We start from the raw sequence: 20,822 nt of genomic DNA, 5'->3' as shown, positions 1-20,822 counted from the left end.
TACAAATATATTACCAAATGGACTATATTGCCCGTCATGCCCTTCCTGATTCAACCAGATCAGTCTATGTTTATACGCAAGGGACAAGCATGTGGGTTCTCCACTTGATCGAGAACTCAAATAAAAGGAAAATACCTGTCGCCATATTACCTCTTCATGCAGATAAAGCATTCAATAGAATTATTTGGTCCTTCCTTAGTTGAATACTCAATATGATAGGCTTGTGGCAAACCCGAAAACTCTTGAGAAAGCTCATTATAAATCCCCACACTCAGTTTGGCTTGGGAAACATGACAGAGCTGTCCTCTTTCGCCACAGTAGTGGAACCACTAATAGCCAATATCAAAGAATAGAAAAGCATGGTGTTCGGAGGAGAGCAACGCAACAGAAACAATTGGTACATATGGAAGCAGTAATCTTGAGCAGTGCACCATGGGACATAGCGTGGCACCCTAAGCAACATAGAACACACGTGGGATATGTGCCTGATATCATTTGGCCCTATTTGGTGGCTTGGGATAAAGTGTCAAAGAGTCTGATGATCACATCCCTCCCATCCCCCTTTGTGACACTTTTATAAATCCTTTCTTTTCACCAGTAGGAAACTGAGATCTATGCTGCAAATGGGGTTGCAGAATGCTAAGGTACCTATGCCCTGGGGGCGATATTAAATAGTTTGAAACGTGAATGAATAAAGAATTCATTTTACTTAGAATAATCAGAACACATGTATTACTTCCACCATTATCACTCGGAGATTGCACATGATAACAAACCTGCTAGTACTATTGTCTACAGCTGCATTGAAAACAATGGACCAGCAGCAGGCTATAAACATTGGTATAGGCCCGCTGCTATCAGTATTTGAATGTCTTAATCTTTAGCCTATGGCTCTCCTGCTCCACTACCTCTCCAGGACATGTGGAGTGCACAGGGGAGAGAGAGGCATATGGTGTGTATGAGAACACACAGTGAGCTGCTTCCCTCTCCTGTAGCTCATGTTTCACTGGACCCTCAGAGAGGTATTCTTTTCAGATACTTTATCTCCCTTAGCTGTGAAAAAAAACAGTTTGGCCAAGCCGAGGGAAAATATGACTGTGAAAGAAAATTAAAAGCTTTGCGCCTTCTTGCTCTAAAACATGTTTAAGGCAAAAGAGCAATAATTAGCACTCCTCCCACTATTTACTTGCTTTTATGCATTTTTTGCTCAAAAGTAGGGGTGGGTGAAAAAATGTGCTCCGCCAGTGGAGTTTGTGGAGAATTGCCAGAGTGCGGAGTTCCAGCCGTCGCAAGGCATAGTTTTTCCTCGCGAGCAAGAATTTTTGTCCCCTAGCACGATTTTTGAGCACTAGAATACCTCCCGGTGAGATTTCTCAGCGCAGCGATAGCATGTCGATAGCATGTCACTACCATTCGCACTGACAAAGCTGCCGCTTGAGTAGAAAATCAACTCGAGGGGCAGAAAGAGCTGTGCCCTCTGGTGCCCTGCGTGGTACCATTCGCACTGACCTTACAGCGTAAATAAGCTCCCAGTGCTAAACTTTAGCAATAGCAGCGCGATGTGTCAAAATTGTGACGCTCACAAAACTCTACAGAATCTTGCTGAGTGTTTAGGTAACTGCGGGATTCCATGGACTGAAACTCCACAAGTTCTGCCACCCCTTCTCAAAAGCAGCAATAGAAAAGATACATGTGACAGAAACTGAAACAGAAGACAGTAGGAGCTATAGAAGGTCCTGGCCTTTTTCATTAGAAGGACAAAGAAGTCCTTGGTAAGGATACAGATGAGATACAGTTCTGGACGTTAATATAGTCATTTGTGAACCCTCACTTACAAGTGCCTATTTGAAAAAGAGACATAATACATCAAAAGCATGAGTACAGCGTGTACTTTAGTATAAACTGAGCCTTCAAAATGGCCAGGCTCAAACAACATGGCGTTTTCCTAAAACACCTAAAACAAAATCAACATAAATAATTGAAGTGATAAAACAAGCTCAATTGGCTGACTTGTATTTCACAGCTCCTATTGTGTTTGTGTATCAGGCACCCACAGTACGAGCAGTGAAAGGATCTGAAGTTCAGAGGCACGAGGGCTTGTGTTAGGCCTGGCATCCTTAGGAGGCAACAATGGTGCCATAGCCCTTGACAGCTTGTATGTTTTGCAGGAGGCACCTTTTTTTTTTTAATTAAGCAGCAGAATGTTATAATAGCCTGTCATAGCACTCTATACCTACCATTAAGGTCCCACTCCATTGCTATAGGCCCCTGTGGCGGCTGGCATGGATCGACGACAGAGGGCAGATTGGCAAAGGGGATCAAGAAAAAATTATAAAACGTTCTTCCTTGCCACATCTCTCATCATTGAAACTTACCTCCTTGCCGCGTCTCTCCTCATTGACCCTCTTCGTCGTCCCTCTGCTCCAGCGGAACATGAAGCACCAAGTCTCCCCTAAACCACTCACAATGCTGCAATGCCGTAGTTTGGCGCTCAGCCAAGGAATGGGAGCCTGGGCATGAGAACATGCAAAGTGTGCATTACGGTTTGGCAGGCACTAGACTGCTGGCCAAGTATTCATGTGCACTTTACAGGGTGCCCACCACTCCTCTCCCTGCTCTGAGAGCTGTGCAGCCCTGCCCCGCCAAGCTGGCACAGCAGGAACAAATAAAATGATAATAACAACAAGTTATTGTCATTGTATTTTTCCTTTATTTCCACTGCTGAAAGCAGTGAGGTGACGCTCCTCCACCTTAGCAGAGGAGCTGCTACTGATAGGCCCTCACCTTGGGAAAGGGCCTTTAACACTGCATGGGTCTTTAGCTAGTATAGCCTGCTACGGCCGGAAATAGGGCTATATGTTCCTTCCAAAGTTCTTTTATAGAACAGCCTATTTATTAATTCTTGGGAGAATTAATTAATACAGTTCAAATTCAGATGATTTCTGCAAAACCCTTCATGAAGCATACTCCGCTTACAAAAAAGGAAATAGTATTAGGATGAACCTCTAACATGGTTTCAGATTATAAATTAGACAAAATAGTAAACTTTAATGCAGCTATACCTGAATCAGAATGTGGCATAGTGCCATCATTATTCTACTTGCCTTGAGTACTAACAACTGAGTAAAAATCCAAGGTGGAATGGTTAGTGCAACGTCAATTAATATTCCAGTGGCAAAGTCCATTAATATTCCAGTGGTAAAGGGTCTGAAAAGAGTTGTGTTCTGGCCCTATCATTTAAGATACAGTGATGATCCTTATGAAGGTAAACTGTTACCTTCTACAATTAAGGGTAGATAATATTTCTTCATGCCAATGGCCTGCTTTTTTGCAAAGAATTCCCTTTGGTATCAGCTTAATCTAGGTATAGGCAGACACAAATCAAGTATTTTAGGCAAGATAAATGTTTGCCATCTCTGTTCATTTCTGTCTCAGAGTTAGAAACAACTTTTCTATGTTGTGTACTTATCTTGAATTCTACACTTAAATTGGTAAAGTACAAGGAATTATTAGACAGACAAGACCTTAAATCATCTTCAGGTCTGTAGAGATGTAATAAGCCATATTATGGTTTGTCTGTCACTTCACTTTGGGCCTTGTAAAATCATTTCTGTTCTTCTCTATGCAGTAGATACAATACATTTAAAGTGCTACAAACATAATTTGTAGACTGTAATAGTATTCGTTCACTATTTGGAATGAAAGTGTCTAATTCACTACTTTTACTTAATCACCAGGTAGTTAATTTTTCCTTGAGAAGGTTAGCCTTGAGGCATACAGATCAAGAAAATGCCTAGCAGCATGATGACCTCCCTTCTTGGGGATTCCTCTGAATAGGACTGACAGGAACAAAACTATCCAACTCTAGTTTGCATAAAAAGTAGTTAACAGAATTGAGCTTAAAAAATATATGGTTCCACGCCTCTGAGAAAAATCTGTATTTGTGAAGCTATTGACTAGGTAATTTCTTGAGCCAGCTTTGAAGCTTTCTCAGTGTCACTTGTTAGAGCTTGTAGTAGGTCTGCTGAGCTTGATCCCACTCTTGTCCCTCACCAGGTCTTTTGCAAACATTAATACTCAATATTGCCTAACATGTTCTTGAAATTTTGGTTTCACGAATATCAATCGTGATGTTACAGGTATATAGAATTAGGGTTCCAAGCTTTGTAGCCTCAACATTAAATCAAAGGAATGTGTTTCGCTTATATACTGGGGGCTTAAACAGGAAAATAACTATTAATTAAACCCTTGTTTTTGAAATGTAATGATGTAAAAGGGTTACTGGGTTTCCAACACTAGGTCTACACCAAGGAAGCTCTTCTTTAGGGCATTAAATACATTATTTGATCAACTGCTACGTTTTCACCTATTATGTGCTCCACTTATACATCTATTTGAAATCAGCTAGTCTAAGTCAAAGTACTTTCTTGACCTGATCAAAATGGCCTCACTGCAGCAGCACTTAGCACAATGTGTTGGTAAGTTTATTCTGACACATGTTTTTCTTGTATCAATTACGTTAGGAAACAAACATTCAAATCAACTTGGCAAAATAATGGACAGGGTTCAAAATAAATGAAATGAACTGGTTAATCTAAAAATGAAAAAGGAGAAGCAACACACTAAAAAAGGAATGGGAATAGGTAAATAAAATAAAAGAATATGGATAGCTGAGGTTAAGGGTGAATGGTTAAAGTAATAAGAAGGTAAAGAGGGACAATACCAATGGGAATTTAATAAAATTTAAAAAGTAGTTCGCGGAGGTTAAATCACACAACAGAAATGAAAATTCAATAAAAATATAGAAAACAAACTTTTATCTCCCCGAGAATAATTATTCGAGATTTCTTTTGAAGGAGCAAGATGGATCCCGTGTGAGACTCCGCTTCACCGCCGCCTGCGCCACTGCTCTTCTAGGCCATCTGCTATGCGGCCTGACCTCGTGACCGTACGGCAGGATCAGATATTGCTGGTGTTGGAGACTAGCTGTTCTTCCCAGTGCTCCTGCGGTTCTTTTTTTCACTTAGAAGTACCGTGAACGCTACCGCGGACCCCGGCGAAGCCCCAAAGGAAACTGACAGCCTCGAAACGCGGGACAGCAAAAACCCCGTTTATGCTGATAGCCCCTTCGAATTGCCAAAGCTGCTGCCGTGTTTGGCCTGGTCTCAGCGCCCTTCTTGGATTCATTAGCGTCTGGCTGGCCTCATTGGTATTTTGATTGAGCTCCTCACCTAACACCACAGACCCGGAGGCATTCACCGCGGATTTTGGCAAACCTGATCTGGCCCCTGATTTTTGTGCCAGTGAGTGGGGTATGGCTTCCCGAGGGGTTAGGGGGGCCAAAGGCAAACCAGTAGCTATACCTGGCTCTGGTGTTAATGTCAGGCCCACTCCTATTGAAACAGAACCCACCCCCAAAAATAAAAGAGAGACTGTGGGCTTTAAAAAAAACTTTAAATAAATCCACCCTTGGAGGTCCCCCAAAGGATGGAAGCGCCTCACAACCTTCGGTGGCCAAACTATTCTCTTCAGTAGGGATGGGCTCTGGAAATGGGACAAAGCCAGTATTCAACTCCCATACAGAAAGTAGCATGGCAAATCCCGCTACAGCTGCTCAGACTGGGCCCCCTGATCCGCAACTGATTTCATCCTCACTAATAGCTGAGTCCAGTGTGCTAGAAACCATTCAGCCAGATCCAAGTCAGGAGGCTATGCTTACTGATAAACTCATGCCTAGTTTGAACAGAGAAATTTTAATTCCTCTTAACCAGTCCGACAACTATATTACTCCAGCTGTAAGTGCCACTCAGGACCATAACATCTGGGGTCCCTTACCTACAGACTTGAATGATGCCAAAAACACCAGCACACAATGGCTATTAAACCCGGGCTCCCCTGATCCTATTGGGGAACATTTCTTTTCGGTATCAGATGGGTCAAACTCCCCGGCAGAAGTGAGTTCTTTATCCTCCAGTGATAGTGACATCTCAGAATCCAACTATAGCACAGCATCCAAAGGGAAGAATACAGTTCGCAAACAGAAATGCCAGGTGGTAAAGGGCAAAGGAAAGAAGCGTGATAAAAAGGATTACCTCAAATGGGATTATTCTGGGACCCATCTTTCTTTTTCCCAGATTGATGAATCCAGCAAAATGAACGATGCTACACAGGCTATACAAGAGCATCATGAAGAGCTAACTTTAGCTGCTATCTTGGCTTCGATTAAACTATTTCAGGAGGAAGCCCTGGCTGATAATCATGAAGCCAAATGCGTGGCTAAAAAACTTCAAGGGAGAATTCGAAAGCTTAATAAAACTTGCTTGGACGTTTGTGAGAGGTGACTATGGTAGAAGCCGGTACTGAAAATCTTGAAACCGATGTTGCGCTGCTTAAAACTCAAGGTACTGCCCAAAGTGATCGCCTGTCTGACATTGTATGGAAACTTGAAGAACCAGAAAATAGGCAGCGTAGAAATAATCTTCGCCTTCTTGGGATCCCCGAAGGAGTTGAGGGGGAAGATACCCAGCGTTACATCATCAAGCTTCTAAAGGGGGCCTTTCCCGACCAGGCTGAGTGGTGCTTGGAGCGCGAAATCCAACGAGCTCATTGCTTCCCCCTCATGCTCAAAAAACAGTCAGGCAGTGCTAATGACTCTGTAAGACCACGGGCGTTCCTGGTTTTCTTTGGGAATTTTCTTTTAAGACAGCTAATTTTTGATCAAGTCAGGCAGAATTCCCATAAAACTTTTGAAGGGGTTTCATTTTTTCCAAACCAGACTTTTGTCACTCCACTGTGGAGCGAAGATGGCAACTTTGACAGCTAATAACCCACTTCCAACAGTTAGGTGCCCAGGTTTTCCTCAGGAATCCTGCTAAACTGAAGATTATTTTAAATGGCGCTTCACGAATTTTCACGTCAGAAATCAAAGCACAAGAATATCTTGTGGAACTTAAAGCTAAGAAAACTTTAAAGTAACTTCAATTGGCATCTGGTTTGGCACAGAAACTTTTAAAAAACACTTAGCCTACTGTAAGTCACAGAAGTATGTGACTAAGAGGATTGTTTTGTACAGATTCCTGGTTTATGTCTTAGTTTTTGTCTCTGCCATAGGCTTCTTTCTGCGGTGGATTCTAACTATGCCATATGATGAATTCTGAAAGGTACCTCTCTTGGCAAGGCAATGGTGGTAGGGTGTTACGACAGGGTCTATCATTCAGGAAATTTCTGATTGCCCATGTTTGGGGGAAGGGTGGGTGTGGCAGGCAGGCTGCGAGGGGTGGGTGGGGGGGTGACAGTCTACGAAGGGAAGGCCGAATTTTTGATAATTGCTCTTATTTCTTCAAAAAGTTTGTATTTTAATAATTTGATTTGTGCATCCCAATGGCTCACTCTGCAGGCGTTTTTGATATTTTTTTCCTTTTTTACTTATACACTGGTTTTCTGATTTACAGGTTTAATTTTACTAAATACTGATGAATACTACAAATCTTAAAATCTTGTCTATGAATATTTGTGGGTTAAATGATACCCGAAAAAGGCGAAAGGTAGCCCAAAGTCAACGGCTGTCAAGGGCAAATATAGTTTGTCTCCAGGAGACACACATCGAAGGGTCCCAACTGTGTCTGTTAAATAGCTTAGGATATAAAGTCATTGGGGGTACTACACAGGGACCCATACCAGGGGTGTAGCCATCTCCCTCAATCCATTCGAACTAAATCAGACACCCAAGGAAGATGGATGCTCACCGAATGTCGTATTACCCCTACATTCTCATTCACCTTGTGCTCTATATATGGGAGTGTTTTTGGATGACCCCACTGTGATTAACTAAATTTCTGCTGAATTGGCTCACTGGCCCCTGCCTGTCATCTTGTGTGGGGATCTTAATATTAATTTACTATGTAACTGGGGAGCCAACACTCAATGCCTCCAGACCACCTACAAGCCCAAAGTGCTTTCGGCGCTAAAGAATCTCTTACATACCCATAGACTGGTGGATGTATGGTCTTATCTCTACCATAACATACCCGGCTACACATTCATTTCTGCTCCCCACAAATCCTTTGCACGTCTGGATTTTTTTGGGTTTCTTTGTCCCTAATTCATCATAGCGATATTGAATTACTTCCCCGTATTCTTTTTGACCATAATCCCTTAAGTCTCAATATTCGAGGGCTGATAACCCGCAATGAAACCTCATCCTGGAGCTTTGAAAGAGCACTTCTGCAGGATGATGGCTACCAGTCCCACATGAAACAATGGATAAAGTTTTTCCTTGATAACAATCTAGGCACAGCCCCTACCATTGTAGTTTGGGACACTTTAAAAGCTTGCGTTCATGGGGTAACTCTGCAATACTCACTCAAGAAAAACAAACAAGAGAAAGCTCAACTGATGGAACTACAAATTAAACTGGCAAAAACAGAGGAAACCCTTATTTTAGCTATTCAGTCTAATGGTGAGACTGACTCGGCACAATTGGTGGTTGCGGCCGCTAGGGCAGAGATCTGCTCAGTACTGGCTGATAAAGTCGCTTCCAAATAGGCTGCGGCTCGGGGAAAAAACATACGAATGCAGTGAAAAAATTGCCCATCAGCTGGCTATGAGAACCAGGCTACAGGTTTCGGCCAGCGAAATTCAAAAAATGAAAACACCTGCAGGAATTATTTCCAGTGATCCTGAATAAATCTGCGCAGCCTTTTGTGAATTTTTTCAAGATCTATATATACTGAAAGTGTGGGCGAGCAATCTGACCTTACTGGCCACCTAGATACTTATCTAGAGTCAATAATGTTAGCCACACTGAGTAGAGAAGAGCGCTAGTTGCTTGAAATCGCCCCATCCTGGGATGAAATTGCATAGTCTTCCAGATGGGAAAGATGCTAGGCCCGAGTGTATCCCAGTGGAATTTTATAAGGTTTTTCTCCCGCAATATAAACCTATTTTTAATGATGTAGTGACTCAAATCTTTCAGGGTGTCTCTCCCCCTTAATCCTGGTCTATAGCCAAGATTAGAGTGTTCCCCAAAAAAGATAAACCTCCAACGGAAATGGGCTCATATCGGCCAATAACCCTTATTAATGGTGATTTAAAAGCGTATTCTAAAATTCTTGCCTCGCGGCTTTTGGCTAGAATCGAAGGCCTAGTATCGAGGTGGCAGCATGGCTTTATCCCTGCTAAGGGTACTACAGAACATATTCGCAGACTCATTACTCTGCTTGACGCCTCACAGGTTTCGGGCGACCCAATTGCCGCTATTTTCTTAGATGCTGAGAAAGCTTTTGATCGGGTCTCCTGGAACTATCTCATGTGTCATGCAGAGAATGAACTTTGGGACCATTGCTATCACCCCCACGGCTAGGGTATCCATTGGTGGGGGACTGACAGAACAAATTAAAATCATGCGGGGGGACCCGTCAAGGATGCCCCTGTTCCCCACTACTCTTTGCCATCTATATTGACCAGCTTATCAAAAAACTAGAAACCAACCAGGCTATACCAGCAGTGAGCAGATTCGGTTTAGAATCTAAAATCATGGCCTATGCCGATGATTTGGCCTTGGGCACACCGGATCCAAAGAATGCTATTCCAGTAATTGAAGCTGAGGCTCATCCATTCGGCTCCCTATCTGGCTATAAACTAAACAAAGGAAAAACTCAAATTTAAATCAATAGCAAGATCACGTGGAATGATGAAAGGGTAGTGGTCAAAGTCAAATATCTGGGTATTAATATCTTAGCAAATACGGATCTCATAGTAAGCCATAACACAGACCCTCTGATTGCTGAAACAAGGAGAGCCCTGAACCGCCTCAACAATTTACATCTTTCCATCGTTGGGCGATGTAATCTGAAAAGAATACTGTACTTATTCAGGGCTATACCCATAGAGTTCAATAAGCCGACCCTTATAAGGTTTGAAAGGTTATTCTCCCACTTTGTATGGGCATTTTCCCAACCTAGAAGGGCTTTTACATTTTTGTCTTTACCTTGGGATAAAGGGGGGTGGGCCCTCCCCAACTTAAAACTTTATTATTGGGCTACAGTCTTGCAAACATGTTCCATTCTTTTACAAGACTCCCTCCTCAGCCCGCTGTGGGTTTGCCTTCACCTTTTGTACTCCTGCTCGGACCCAACGGTTGGGGCTGCTTGTGGCGGCAGCTGGAACTGAGTTACTATAAAAGGGTGAAATTTAAGTATTTTCTTGGGGTTTATAACGTTTTTTCAGCTATACGAAGTTTCTTGGTATCGGTAGACTAAACTTCTATACTCCTATTAGAAACAACTCTAATCTACCGGACTTTTTTAGCTCATTCTATCTCCAAAACTGGATAGATAAGGGAGAAAATAAACTAGGAGACCTTTGTTTATTCGAAGAGGTCCTGCCTCTTAAACATCTTCAATCTCTTTATAATCTTGACAAGAGGGAATCCTTAAAGTACGTAGCTGTCAAATCTTTCTTTTTATGAAAGACTGGGGGCCCTTCAGGTTTCACTAATAGTGACTTGATCGACAAGCTTGTTGGGGAATCGCCACCACACATTGGAGTTATTCATAACATGTTTAACTCCTTAATGCCCGACGATCTGCTTGAAATATCCACCAAGTGACAGCAGAAACTGAACATAACTAATGATGCTTTCCTTGCAATTGAATCTGCTCAAAGCGATCTGCTATCGTCTAAACTTTAGGCGCAGTTCTATAAGACTTGCTTCTTCCTTTATTTCACTCCTTGCAAGATTGCAAAAATGGGGTTCTGGTAAAGGAACATACTGCCCTCGCTGCGCTGAATATAAAGCTGATTCAATTCATATGTTTGTTACATGTGTCAAATTAGAACCCTTAATAAATATATCCAACATTTTCTGGAACAGGTGTTATCTCATAACTTAGAGCTGGCACCTTCCACAATAATGTTGGGTATAACGGACTCGATAGACAAAAAGAAGGGAGGTGCACTAATATTCATCGCCATGGCCGTTCTTAGGCTGTGCATTGCTTCTACTTGGTTGGATCCTAATCCCCCAGTGTTTACACATTGGCTAGCCCACCTATACTCAATTCATTCATTAGAGAAGGCAATATATGCTAAAAAGGGACTCAAATAAAAAAAATTGAATAGTCATCTGGGGGTCCCTTTCTCACAGGCTAACCCATCAACGATAGAAGCTGGAGAGATTAACGCTCAATCTATTCCTCTCTGCAATCATGCATAAGTCACTTTTTTTCCTTAGTATTGTTGCCTCTGTATATACCTTTTTTTGTGAAATTATACAATATCTATCCTGCAGGGATCTCTTATTATCTTATTGATGAACTATTGCACCAGTCACTTTATTTATTGTCTTTTTTCTAAGGTGTGAAAATTAATCCTTATCTATTTAATGTTTTTGCTGCTTTGGGATAAAACTGACTAACTGAGCTATTGATTTTGATATATTGTATATTGGTATTTTTTGCTAAATGATGTGGTCTATACCTATTTTGCTTCTTTAGAAATGGCTTTCTACTTATATTCTCTGCCTGTGGGGGGGCGGAGAGGGGAGCCGCTACACTATGTTTTTTTTCCTTCGCTGTAAAGTATATGTTTTTTCACTGCATTTGAAAATATATATATATATATATATATATATATATAAAAAAAGATTATTTTTGAAGTGATTAAGGAACCCAAAATTAATGCGTGGAACTGTTTTTTTCTCATTAACTGATACCCAAACCTCAAAAGTGAATAATATTGTTTCTGAGATTGAATCCTTTTAATTTTATTTAGTTTGTTTGTAATTGATTATTTTTGTTTTGATGTTTTCAGTTGTAGTTTTAACCCTGCAAGCTAATTAATTACTTTTTGGAAAGTCTATGTTATCAACTAGTTAGAACTTTTGTTTTTAAATATAGGGTTTTTAGGATGTTGAAAGATATTGATGTGGTATTAGTCTCTTCAGAACAAGATCACTGTGCTTAGGTATTTTTGGATATGTTCTGTTGCTTCAGTGTTTTCTCATCATAGGTTGAAGTACAGTGTGTGTGTCTACCTGTGCAAAGTAGAAATCATAATACACTGGAAAATAAATATAGCTGTGTTGACTGAGGACCAGATATGTAGAGTGGCTTACATGGCCGCTAACAAAAAAGGTATTGTCTCCAGGGAGTGCTGCTGTGGATGATTTTGGAGATGTTTGGATTTGTTAAATGACAATTATGCATACATTACTGCATGGTTATTTGTGTATGATACTATTTCTTTGTTGCTTAATCTTAAAAGCCTGCTTTTTCACTCTTGTGCCATATCATCGACACCTTTTCCATGTATTGCCTTACCATTTGTTCCTGCTCTATCCTCGTAAATTCAGTAATAATATTAATGTGACATACTTGTATATCCGAGATATAATTAGTAACAGAAGACATTTGATATTCATCATATGCACCATAAATTACCCCCAACATGTTTTTATTAAAAATGTAACTTGATTTTTAATTCTAACACTTCCTAAATTAAAATATCAAATGACCTAGGCAACCTTCAACTGTTCCCAAATCATTGTTAACAACATTGCAGATGTAAATATTCTATCGTATAGCATTGAGATTCCTTTCTTTATGGCTGTCTTTTTAAATTAAATGAGTTGATGACTTATTTATCAATTTCCCCTATGGTGAGCACTGCGATGCTACCTCTCAGCAATAAATATACACAGACACCTAACCATCTCACTTAAATAATATTGTAACTCGCAATCCGAACTATAGTGAACTACACCCCCCCCACCCAAGCCACCCCAAGAACTTCTGGAGCCTGTACCAGACTTACTTAGCGGGTAAGGAGTAACCTAGGTATCTGTGGAATTTTTCTCTTTCTTACGGTGGGGATTTGTCATTGGGCAGCTGCAGGGTATTATCGGTTTCCCCTTAGGGCTTCGTCTCCATGTGCTGATTTGGTGTCTTGCTTCTGTTAGTTGTTGCTGGGGCCCTACCCCGGAATTTTTCTCAATGCATTGTGCTTCGGCATCGTCATCATGCCTCCCCAACAATGATTGAACTGGACCACCTTGGGATGCTCGCCCCCCCTTCACTGTACAGCCCTGTGAACCTGTACTCTGATTTCAGACATGTTCCCTGAATTTTGTATATGCACGCTGTGACTGATTTATTTTATTTTCTTTTACTGTATTTTTCATTGCTTGTCATGTTTTTTTTGTTTGTAAAATTTAATAAACAAAACAAAAATCTCACTTAAATTTTATGTAATGGTAAGGTCTCCACTGAAAGTGCAATTTTAGAAAACTGTACTTTTACAGATGTGAAAACTTATAAATGGCAGTGCTAATTGGTCAAGGCTATCAGATGACTTTGGAGACAATGCTCCAGTCCTGTATTTTTGTGTAACTACTTAATGAATTCCTGGAGTTATGGTCCGGGTTCACTTCAGCTGATTAATTGAAGTAAGAAACCTGAAAAAAAAGATCTGCAAAAGGATAGCCAGTGACTGGAGCATTGGATAACATGCAGTCATCACGAAACCTTACAATTAATACAGTGTAAAGTTTGAGCATGAATAGATGTGTTATTGTTCTAATGCATGGAAACTCATTTTTATTTTGCGCTAGGTTCTCCTGAAGGATAACATTGGAAGAATGCAGCTGGACCTACAAGATATTTATGGAAAAACCGCTCTGCATTACGCTATTCAAATGCATAACAGTGCTGTACTTAAATTTCTTGTAAATGAAGAAGCAAAATATGAAATCCCAGATAAGAACTCTCAAACCGTTCTAGATCTTGCGCTCAGCCTTATTGAGTGGCATGTGTATGGTGAAGGTAATGACGGCAGCACATACCCGCCCATTGGCTGGCTTCCTTCAATATAGGTGCTTATGATTAAGGATGTGCAAAAAATCACTATCTTATACCTTGAGGTCAAACGTCCCCCATCCAAAAATGTTTTTTTCTTTATTTCTTTTTCCCTAGTTGGTTTCCTCATGTACTTGACAGGAAGTACTGCTGGTTAAGCAGTAAAAAATAAAGGAATACAATGTGATGTGCATTTTAGGGAAAAGAGAATTAAAATGTTTCCTACTGCTTGGAAGGCTAATCAACAAAGGCAAAATAAAGTCTTATAGCACTGTGACAATCATGGTTTCATGTAATCTACGGTTTTAGCCAACACTTTAATTCATTGCGCCACCATTATAAATATATAATTCGGTCACTTGGCAATTGTACATTCTGATGCAACGGACACAGGAACAAACATTTGCCACATAATCGTTTATCTGCCCAATATCTGCTAATCATTACCTCAGATGGTTTCAAAATGACCTGAACTAACTTGATGAACTGTCCAAATACTTGTGAGAGGATTCCTCCAATGCACTACTGTTGCTGACTATCAATCTAAAAGCTGATGATCTTAAAATCATTGTGTCTGACTCATCAGGCGTTTCACAACATAGGCCAATGTTATCTTCCAAGTTTCAACAGTTTTCTTCCACCTGTCCCTTAAGAGCTTCAACCCTCAGACTGCTTAGTCTTCCCAAAGTGTGTTGAGCACGTGCCGGCAGGCACCCATTCTCATTTATGCTATCCAAGCATTGGAATTCCCTTCCTTTAGAGCTGCACAACCTTCATGGTCATTTTCTGTTCTGCAATTTCCCGGAAGTTGTCTAAGCAAGATCTCCCTCTAAGGATATTCTATTTACTGGGTTAGCAATCATCTCAGCGACAGGATACCTTTTTGGATGACTTCTCATGCTTTACACTCAGTCTGAATAGAATACAATAGAACCTGTTCACAAGATGGAAGACATGAGTCAAAGACCCATCACAATGAAAAAAGTGAAATCAAGAGATGCGATGAAGAAATAGAAAGGTCTTTAAAACAATTCCAGAAGCCTAACAAAGCTAGGTGCCTTGAAAATGGGAACTCAGTATGGCCTAGAACTGTTTATGAAAATGTAAAGTGTCAGAACAACAAAAGTTGATCTCGAACATGTGGAAAACCCAGGGGATATAGAGTGCTGTTTCAATTCACACAAAATGATGTATTGTGGAACTTCAAAGAGAGTTTGCAAAGGACATTGAAAATGCTGTACCATGATTTTAATCAAAATTTACGTGATATTGACTTTCTGATTTAAAAAAAAATTATTGAACATTTATTTTTCCGCAGGATTTGTTTATGCTCTGTTAAAATAACCGGAAAATTCTGTGACAAATGAAACATACTTTAGACATATTTTAGTTGGTTCATTTTTGTAATTTATCTGGCTTTATGAAATAAATGTACCATTTATAGTTTAAAAATAATTAGCCTCTTGCCATCATTAATTGTTATGCCAGAAAACCCTACATTTTGCTTATTTCTACTCTGTTAGTGAGGTGGAGGGGTGCTTATTGGTGTTTTTTGATCGGTAATGAAATATGTGACTAGAGCATTTATGAATGGCTATTATACTTGAAAACATCCATGTCAAGAACCCATGCATTAGAAGGTTTGTGCTAGTGACATATGTACTAAGAAACAACACTCCCCAGAGGAGCAAGGGTCAAAGGGAAAAGTTTAGAGACTACACCTGATTCAATCCCCAAATCCAATCAATAACAATATACAAATAATCTGGTGGTCTGACGGGGGATAAAAACTACAGAGGCTGGAGGAACAGGTTACAAATTTGATCACCCATAAAAATTACAAATAGTGACCACTGACATTACTACGGCATGCACGACTCCATGACAGTAGAAACCCTGAGGAGGGGAAAAGAAAATAAGGATTTCCATCAACTGCCATTAGTGGCCAGTGTCATCATTTGGAACTCCAAAGGTACCCCTGTCACCTCAGTTCTACTGGCAGCAAGCCAGAGGCTGGTGAAGTAGGTGTTGTAAGAGACCAATGAAGAATGGAAAAGAAAGATTGACAGCCTAATTATCCAAAAGGTATACTGACCGAAGCAATCAATAATGCAGTGCAAAAGAAAATAACTATGTGTAAGTGAAGGTAAAAAAGGTTCAGCAGCAATCCAAACAACTTTATTAATGACTGCTGTTGATCTTAATAAAAAAGTGTCGGCATGTAACAAATCTGCCGGATGTTGTGGTCTGTTTCAGCCGTTCAGGGTCACAGAACCCCGGCTTTCGTCAGGACCTTCAAATGAGAGCTACTGCATAAAAGTGCAAATTGAAAACAGTGAAACAAATATGCAAAAGGAACAAAAAACATATAGTTATCACAGTAACATTACTTGTGATCATTCACAATACCTCTATACAGGAAGGATGGTTATTCATACCTATCCTGTGTGAGGTTTGAACCTCACCTCACCTGGCTCAGACTCAGGTCAAGGGAGGCACCGCCCTCTCCGTCGCTACCTCGGTCGATGTGCTGAGGCTGGGGGAGGTGATGAGAGATCGTCCACGGCCGCCATTAGAGCCTCACTGTCCCGGACATGTGATCTGTGACGTCAGATCCCTGGTGTCCAATCGGGTACAAGGACTACAAAGTGACGTCATCGGACACATTTCTGTAGTTCAAAGGCGTTCAGACTTCGTACAGCAAACTTTATTGAGCATACACTGCTCCATCACCATAGATTTCATAGCCATTGTAAAACTGGGACTCTCAATGGCTAGTAGCTGTATAGTAAACCAAAGTGAGAGTCAGTAACATGTAGAACTAGTCACATTAATTTTTATAGCAGAGTCCAGGGAATATCATCGTTTAGACCCTGCGTGTCAGTTTTCAATTTGAACACCCACCTTTGTTCTTCGAGAAAAAGGAACTTAGTCTTGTCGTTCACATGTAATGGTATGGACCTTTTTTCTAAAACAGTCCAGTAGAATTCTTCTGCCTTGTGATTCTTTTCCAGAAAATGCCTGGTGAGTTTGGTGATAGATTTTTTGCAGCGGAAGGTACTCTTGTGTTCCAGCATCCGCTGTCGTACCTTCCTGGTCGTCATGCCAACATATCGTTCTCTACATGGGCATTCAATGAGGTACACCAAATGGTCACTATTACAATTAGAGAAGTGTGTTTGTATCCATGGTTTGGGTGTGCCAATGTCAACTGTTTTAGATTGTTTTGTTTGAGGGCACACAGAACAGTTGCCACACGGAAAGTGCCCTTGGACAGGAGGTAAGTCCCAGAGAGTGTTGGTCGTGCTGGGTTTAATGTTTGGTCTGGTATGTAGCAGGACATCACGGAGATTACGCCCTCTCTTAAAGGCGAACAAAGGCAGAGGAATTTGTTCTTTTTTGGTGTTTAAGAACCACCAGTTCTTCCGCATACATTTCTGTAGCCCATTACTCAAGGTGCTAAAGGTGTTAACACAGGTCATGCGCCCCAGAGGAGGTTTTGCAGTTTCAGGTTCAAGCAAAGCATCTCTATTGTTGTTGGAAGCCCTCTTACAGGCTCTTTTCACCAACCGACGAGGGTACATTTTATCGTGCAATTGCTTGGTCAAATTGGCAGTATGATATTTATAAGAGTCAAGAGTGGAACAATTGCGCCTCACACGCAAAAACTGACCGAAGGGAAGATTTTCCCTAAGGGCTCTCGGATGCTGGCTGTCAAATCTCAATAAGGAATTGCATGCCATGGGTTTGTGAAAGAGTTCACTGGCCAAGTCAGTGGGAGTCACTAAGATAGAGAGATCCAGGAAGGAAATTCTGGATTTACTCATTTCTAGAGTGAATCTAAGATAGTTGTTTTGTGTGTTAAGCCATGCGTGGAAAGCTCTTAAAGATTCCTCATCCCCTCTCCAGACCAACAGAATATCGTCGATATGCCGTTTCCAAAGTATTATCGACTTCTGGAAGGGGTTGGTGGCAGTAAGGACATGATTTTCTTCAAACCTATGTACATACAAATTTGCCAAGCTGGGCGCATAAACACTGCCCATGCTCGTGCCGGACACCTGGAGATAATAAGTCTCCTCAAATTGAAAAGTGATGGAATGATCGTTTGTCAAAGCTGTCAGTGACTTAAGCTCTTTAGGCGGAATGTTCCTATACATATACTAAAGAGCTTAAGGCACTGACAGCTTTGACAAACGATCAGTCCATCACTATTAAGCCTGCGGACAAAGGCGGAGCCACTGTCCTTATGGATACTGAAATGTACCGGGCAGTGTGTGTTCGCCAGTTGAGTGACAGGGGATGTTATCGCCCTTTGAAGGAGGATCCCACTCCGAGAGTGAGTAGTATCATTAAGGATTCAGTGGAGGAGGCATTGACTGAAGGATGGATTACTAGTCAGGAATTTACATATCTACAGACTACCCACCCCGTCATGCCTTATTTCTATATCCTATACCTCAAGACGAGACGCTAGAGACCATTGCAGATATCCTAAATCACACAGAATTGAACTCTATCACCCCGGTCAATTTCATCATGACCGTGGCCTATTTGGCCATGAAAGAGAACTTTTTTCAATTTGAGGGGACTTATTATCTCCAGGTATCCGGCACGAGCATGGGCAGTGTTTACGCGCCCAGCTTGGCAAATTTGTATGTACATAGGTTTGAAGAAAATCATGTCCTTACTGCCACCAACCCCTTCCAGAAGTCGATAATACTTTGGAAACGGTATATCGACAATATTCTGTTGGTCTGGAGAGGGGATGAGGAATCATTAAGAGCTTTCCACGCATGGCTTAACACACAAAACAACTATCTTAGATTCACTCTAGAAATGAGTAAATCCAGAATTTCCCTCCTGGATCTCTCTATCTTTGTGACTCCCACTGGCTTGGCCAGTGAACTCCTTCGCAAACCCATGGCATGCAATTCCTTATTGAGATTTGACAGCCAGCATCCGAGAGCCCTTAGGGAAAATCTTCCCTTCGGTCAGTTTTGCGTGTGAGGCGCAATTGTTCCACTCTTGACTCTTATAAATATCATGCTGCCAATTTGACCAAGCAATTGCACGATAAAATGTACCCTCGTCGGTTGGTGAAAAGAGCCTGTAAGAGGGCTTCCAACAACCATAGAGATGCTTTGCTTGAACCTAACACTGCAAAACCTGCTCTGGGGCGCATGACCTGTGTTAACACCTTTAGCACCTTGAGTAATGGGCTAAAGAAATGTATCCGGAAGAACTGGCGGTTCTTAAAGATCAAAAAAGAACAAATTCCTCTGCCTTTGTTCGCCTTTAAGAGAGGGCGTAATCTCCGTGCTGTCCCAGTACATACCAGACCAAACATTAAACCCAGCACGACCAACACTCTCTGGGACTTGCCTCCTGTCCAAGGGCACTTTCCGTGTGGCAACTGTTCTGTGTGCCCTCAAATAAAACAATCTAAAACTGTTGAGATTGGCACACCCAAACCATGGATACAAACACACTTCTCTAATTGTAATAGTGACCATTTGGTGTACCTCATTGAATGCCCATGTGCAGAACGATATGTTGGCATGACGACCAGGAAGGTACGACAGCGGATGCTGGAACACAAGAGTACCTTCCGCTGCAAAAAAACTATCACCAAACTCACCAGGCATTTTCTGGAAAAGAATCACAAGGCAGAAGAATTCTACTGGACTGTTTTAGAAAAACCGTCCATACCATTACATGTGAACGACAAGACTAAGTTCCTTTTCCTCAAAGAACAAAGGTGGGTGTTCAAATTGAAAACTGACACGCAGGGTCTAAACGATGATATTCCCTGGACTCTGCTATAAAAATTAATGTGACTAGTTCTACATGTTACTGACTCTCACTTTGGTTTACTATACAGCTACTAGCCATTGAGAGTCCCAGTTTTACAATGGCTATGAAATCTATGGTGATGGAGCAGTGTATGCTCAATAAAGTTTGCTGTACGAAGTCTGAACGCCTTTGAACTACAGAAATGTGTCCGATGATGTCACTTTGTAGTCCTTGTACCCGAATGGACACCGGGGATCTGACGTCACAGATCACATGTCCGGGACAGTGAGGCGCTAATGGCGGCCGTGGACGATCTCTCATCACCTCCCCCAGCCTCAGCACATCGACCGAGGTACCGACGGAGAGGGCGGTGCCTCCCTTGACCTGAGTCTGAGCCAGGTGAGGTGAGGTTCAAACCTCACACAGGATAGGTATGAATAACCATCCTTCCTGTATAGAGGTATTGTGAATGATCACAAGTAATGTTACTGTGATAACTATATTTTTTTTGTTCCTTTTGCATATTTGTTTCACTGTTTTCAATTTGCACTTTTATGCAGTAGCTCTCATTTGAAGGTCCTGACGAAAGCCGGGGTTCTGTGACCCTGAACGGCTGAAACTAGTAGACCACAACATCCGGCAGATTTGTTACATGCCGACACTTTTTTATTAAGACCAACAGCAGTCATTAATAAAGTTGTTTGGATTGCTGCTGAACCTTTTTTAATTTCACTTACACATAGGTATTTTCTTTTGCACTGCATTATTGATTGCTTCGGTCAGTATACCTTTTGGATAATTAGGCTGTCAATCTTTCTTTTCCTTTCTTCATTGGTCTCTTACAACACCTACTTCACCAGCCTCTGGCTTGCTGCCAGTAGAACTGAGGTGACAGGGGTACCTTTGGAGTTCCAAATGATGACACTGGCCACTAAGGGCAGTTGATGGAAATCCTTATTTTCTTTTCCCCTCCTCAGGGTTTCTACTGTCATGGAGTCGTGCATGACGTAGTAATGTCAGTGGTCACCATTTGTAATTTTTATGGGTGATCAAATTTGTAACCTGTTCCTCCAGCCTCTGTAGTTTTTATCCCCCGTCAGACCACCAGATTATTTGTATATTGCTAGTGACATATGTAACATTATTCTCATGTGGTACCCAATTGCAAAAATT

General features: G+C 41.3%; 1 protein-coding gene across 1 annotated transcript in view; it reads left to right on the top strand.

Moving 5' to 3' along the window:
- Positions 1–14,068, top strand: part of LOC144783990 (uncharacterized) — a 330,381-nt gene extending 316,313 nt beyond the window's left edge. The window contains exon 15 of the mRNA XM_078662705.1: positions 13,610–14,068. Coding sequence (XP_078518831.1) covers positions 13,610–13,870 — 261 coding nt within the window. The 3' untranslated portion in view covers positions 13,871–14,068. The remainder of the gene's footprint in view (positions 1–13,609) is intronic.
- Positions 14,069–20,822: the final 6,754 nt, after the last annotated feature.

This window comes from Lissotriton helveticus, chromosome 10 (genome assembly GCF_964261635.1).
Source record: "Lissotriton helveticus chromosome 10, aLisHel1.1, whole genome shotgun sequence".
NCBI classification, from domain to species: Eukaryota; Metazoa; Chordata; class Amphibia; order Caudata; family Salamandridae; genus Lissotriton; species Lissotriton helveticus.
Note: the sequence above shows the minus strand (reverse complement) of the source record. Positions and strands in the feature narration are given on the sequence as shown.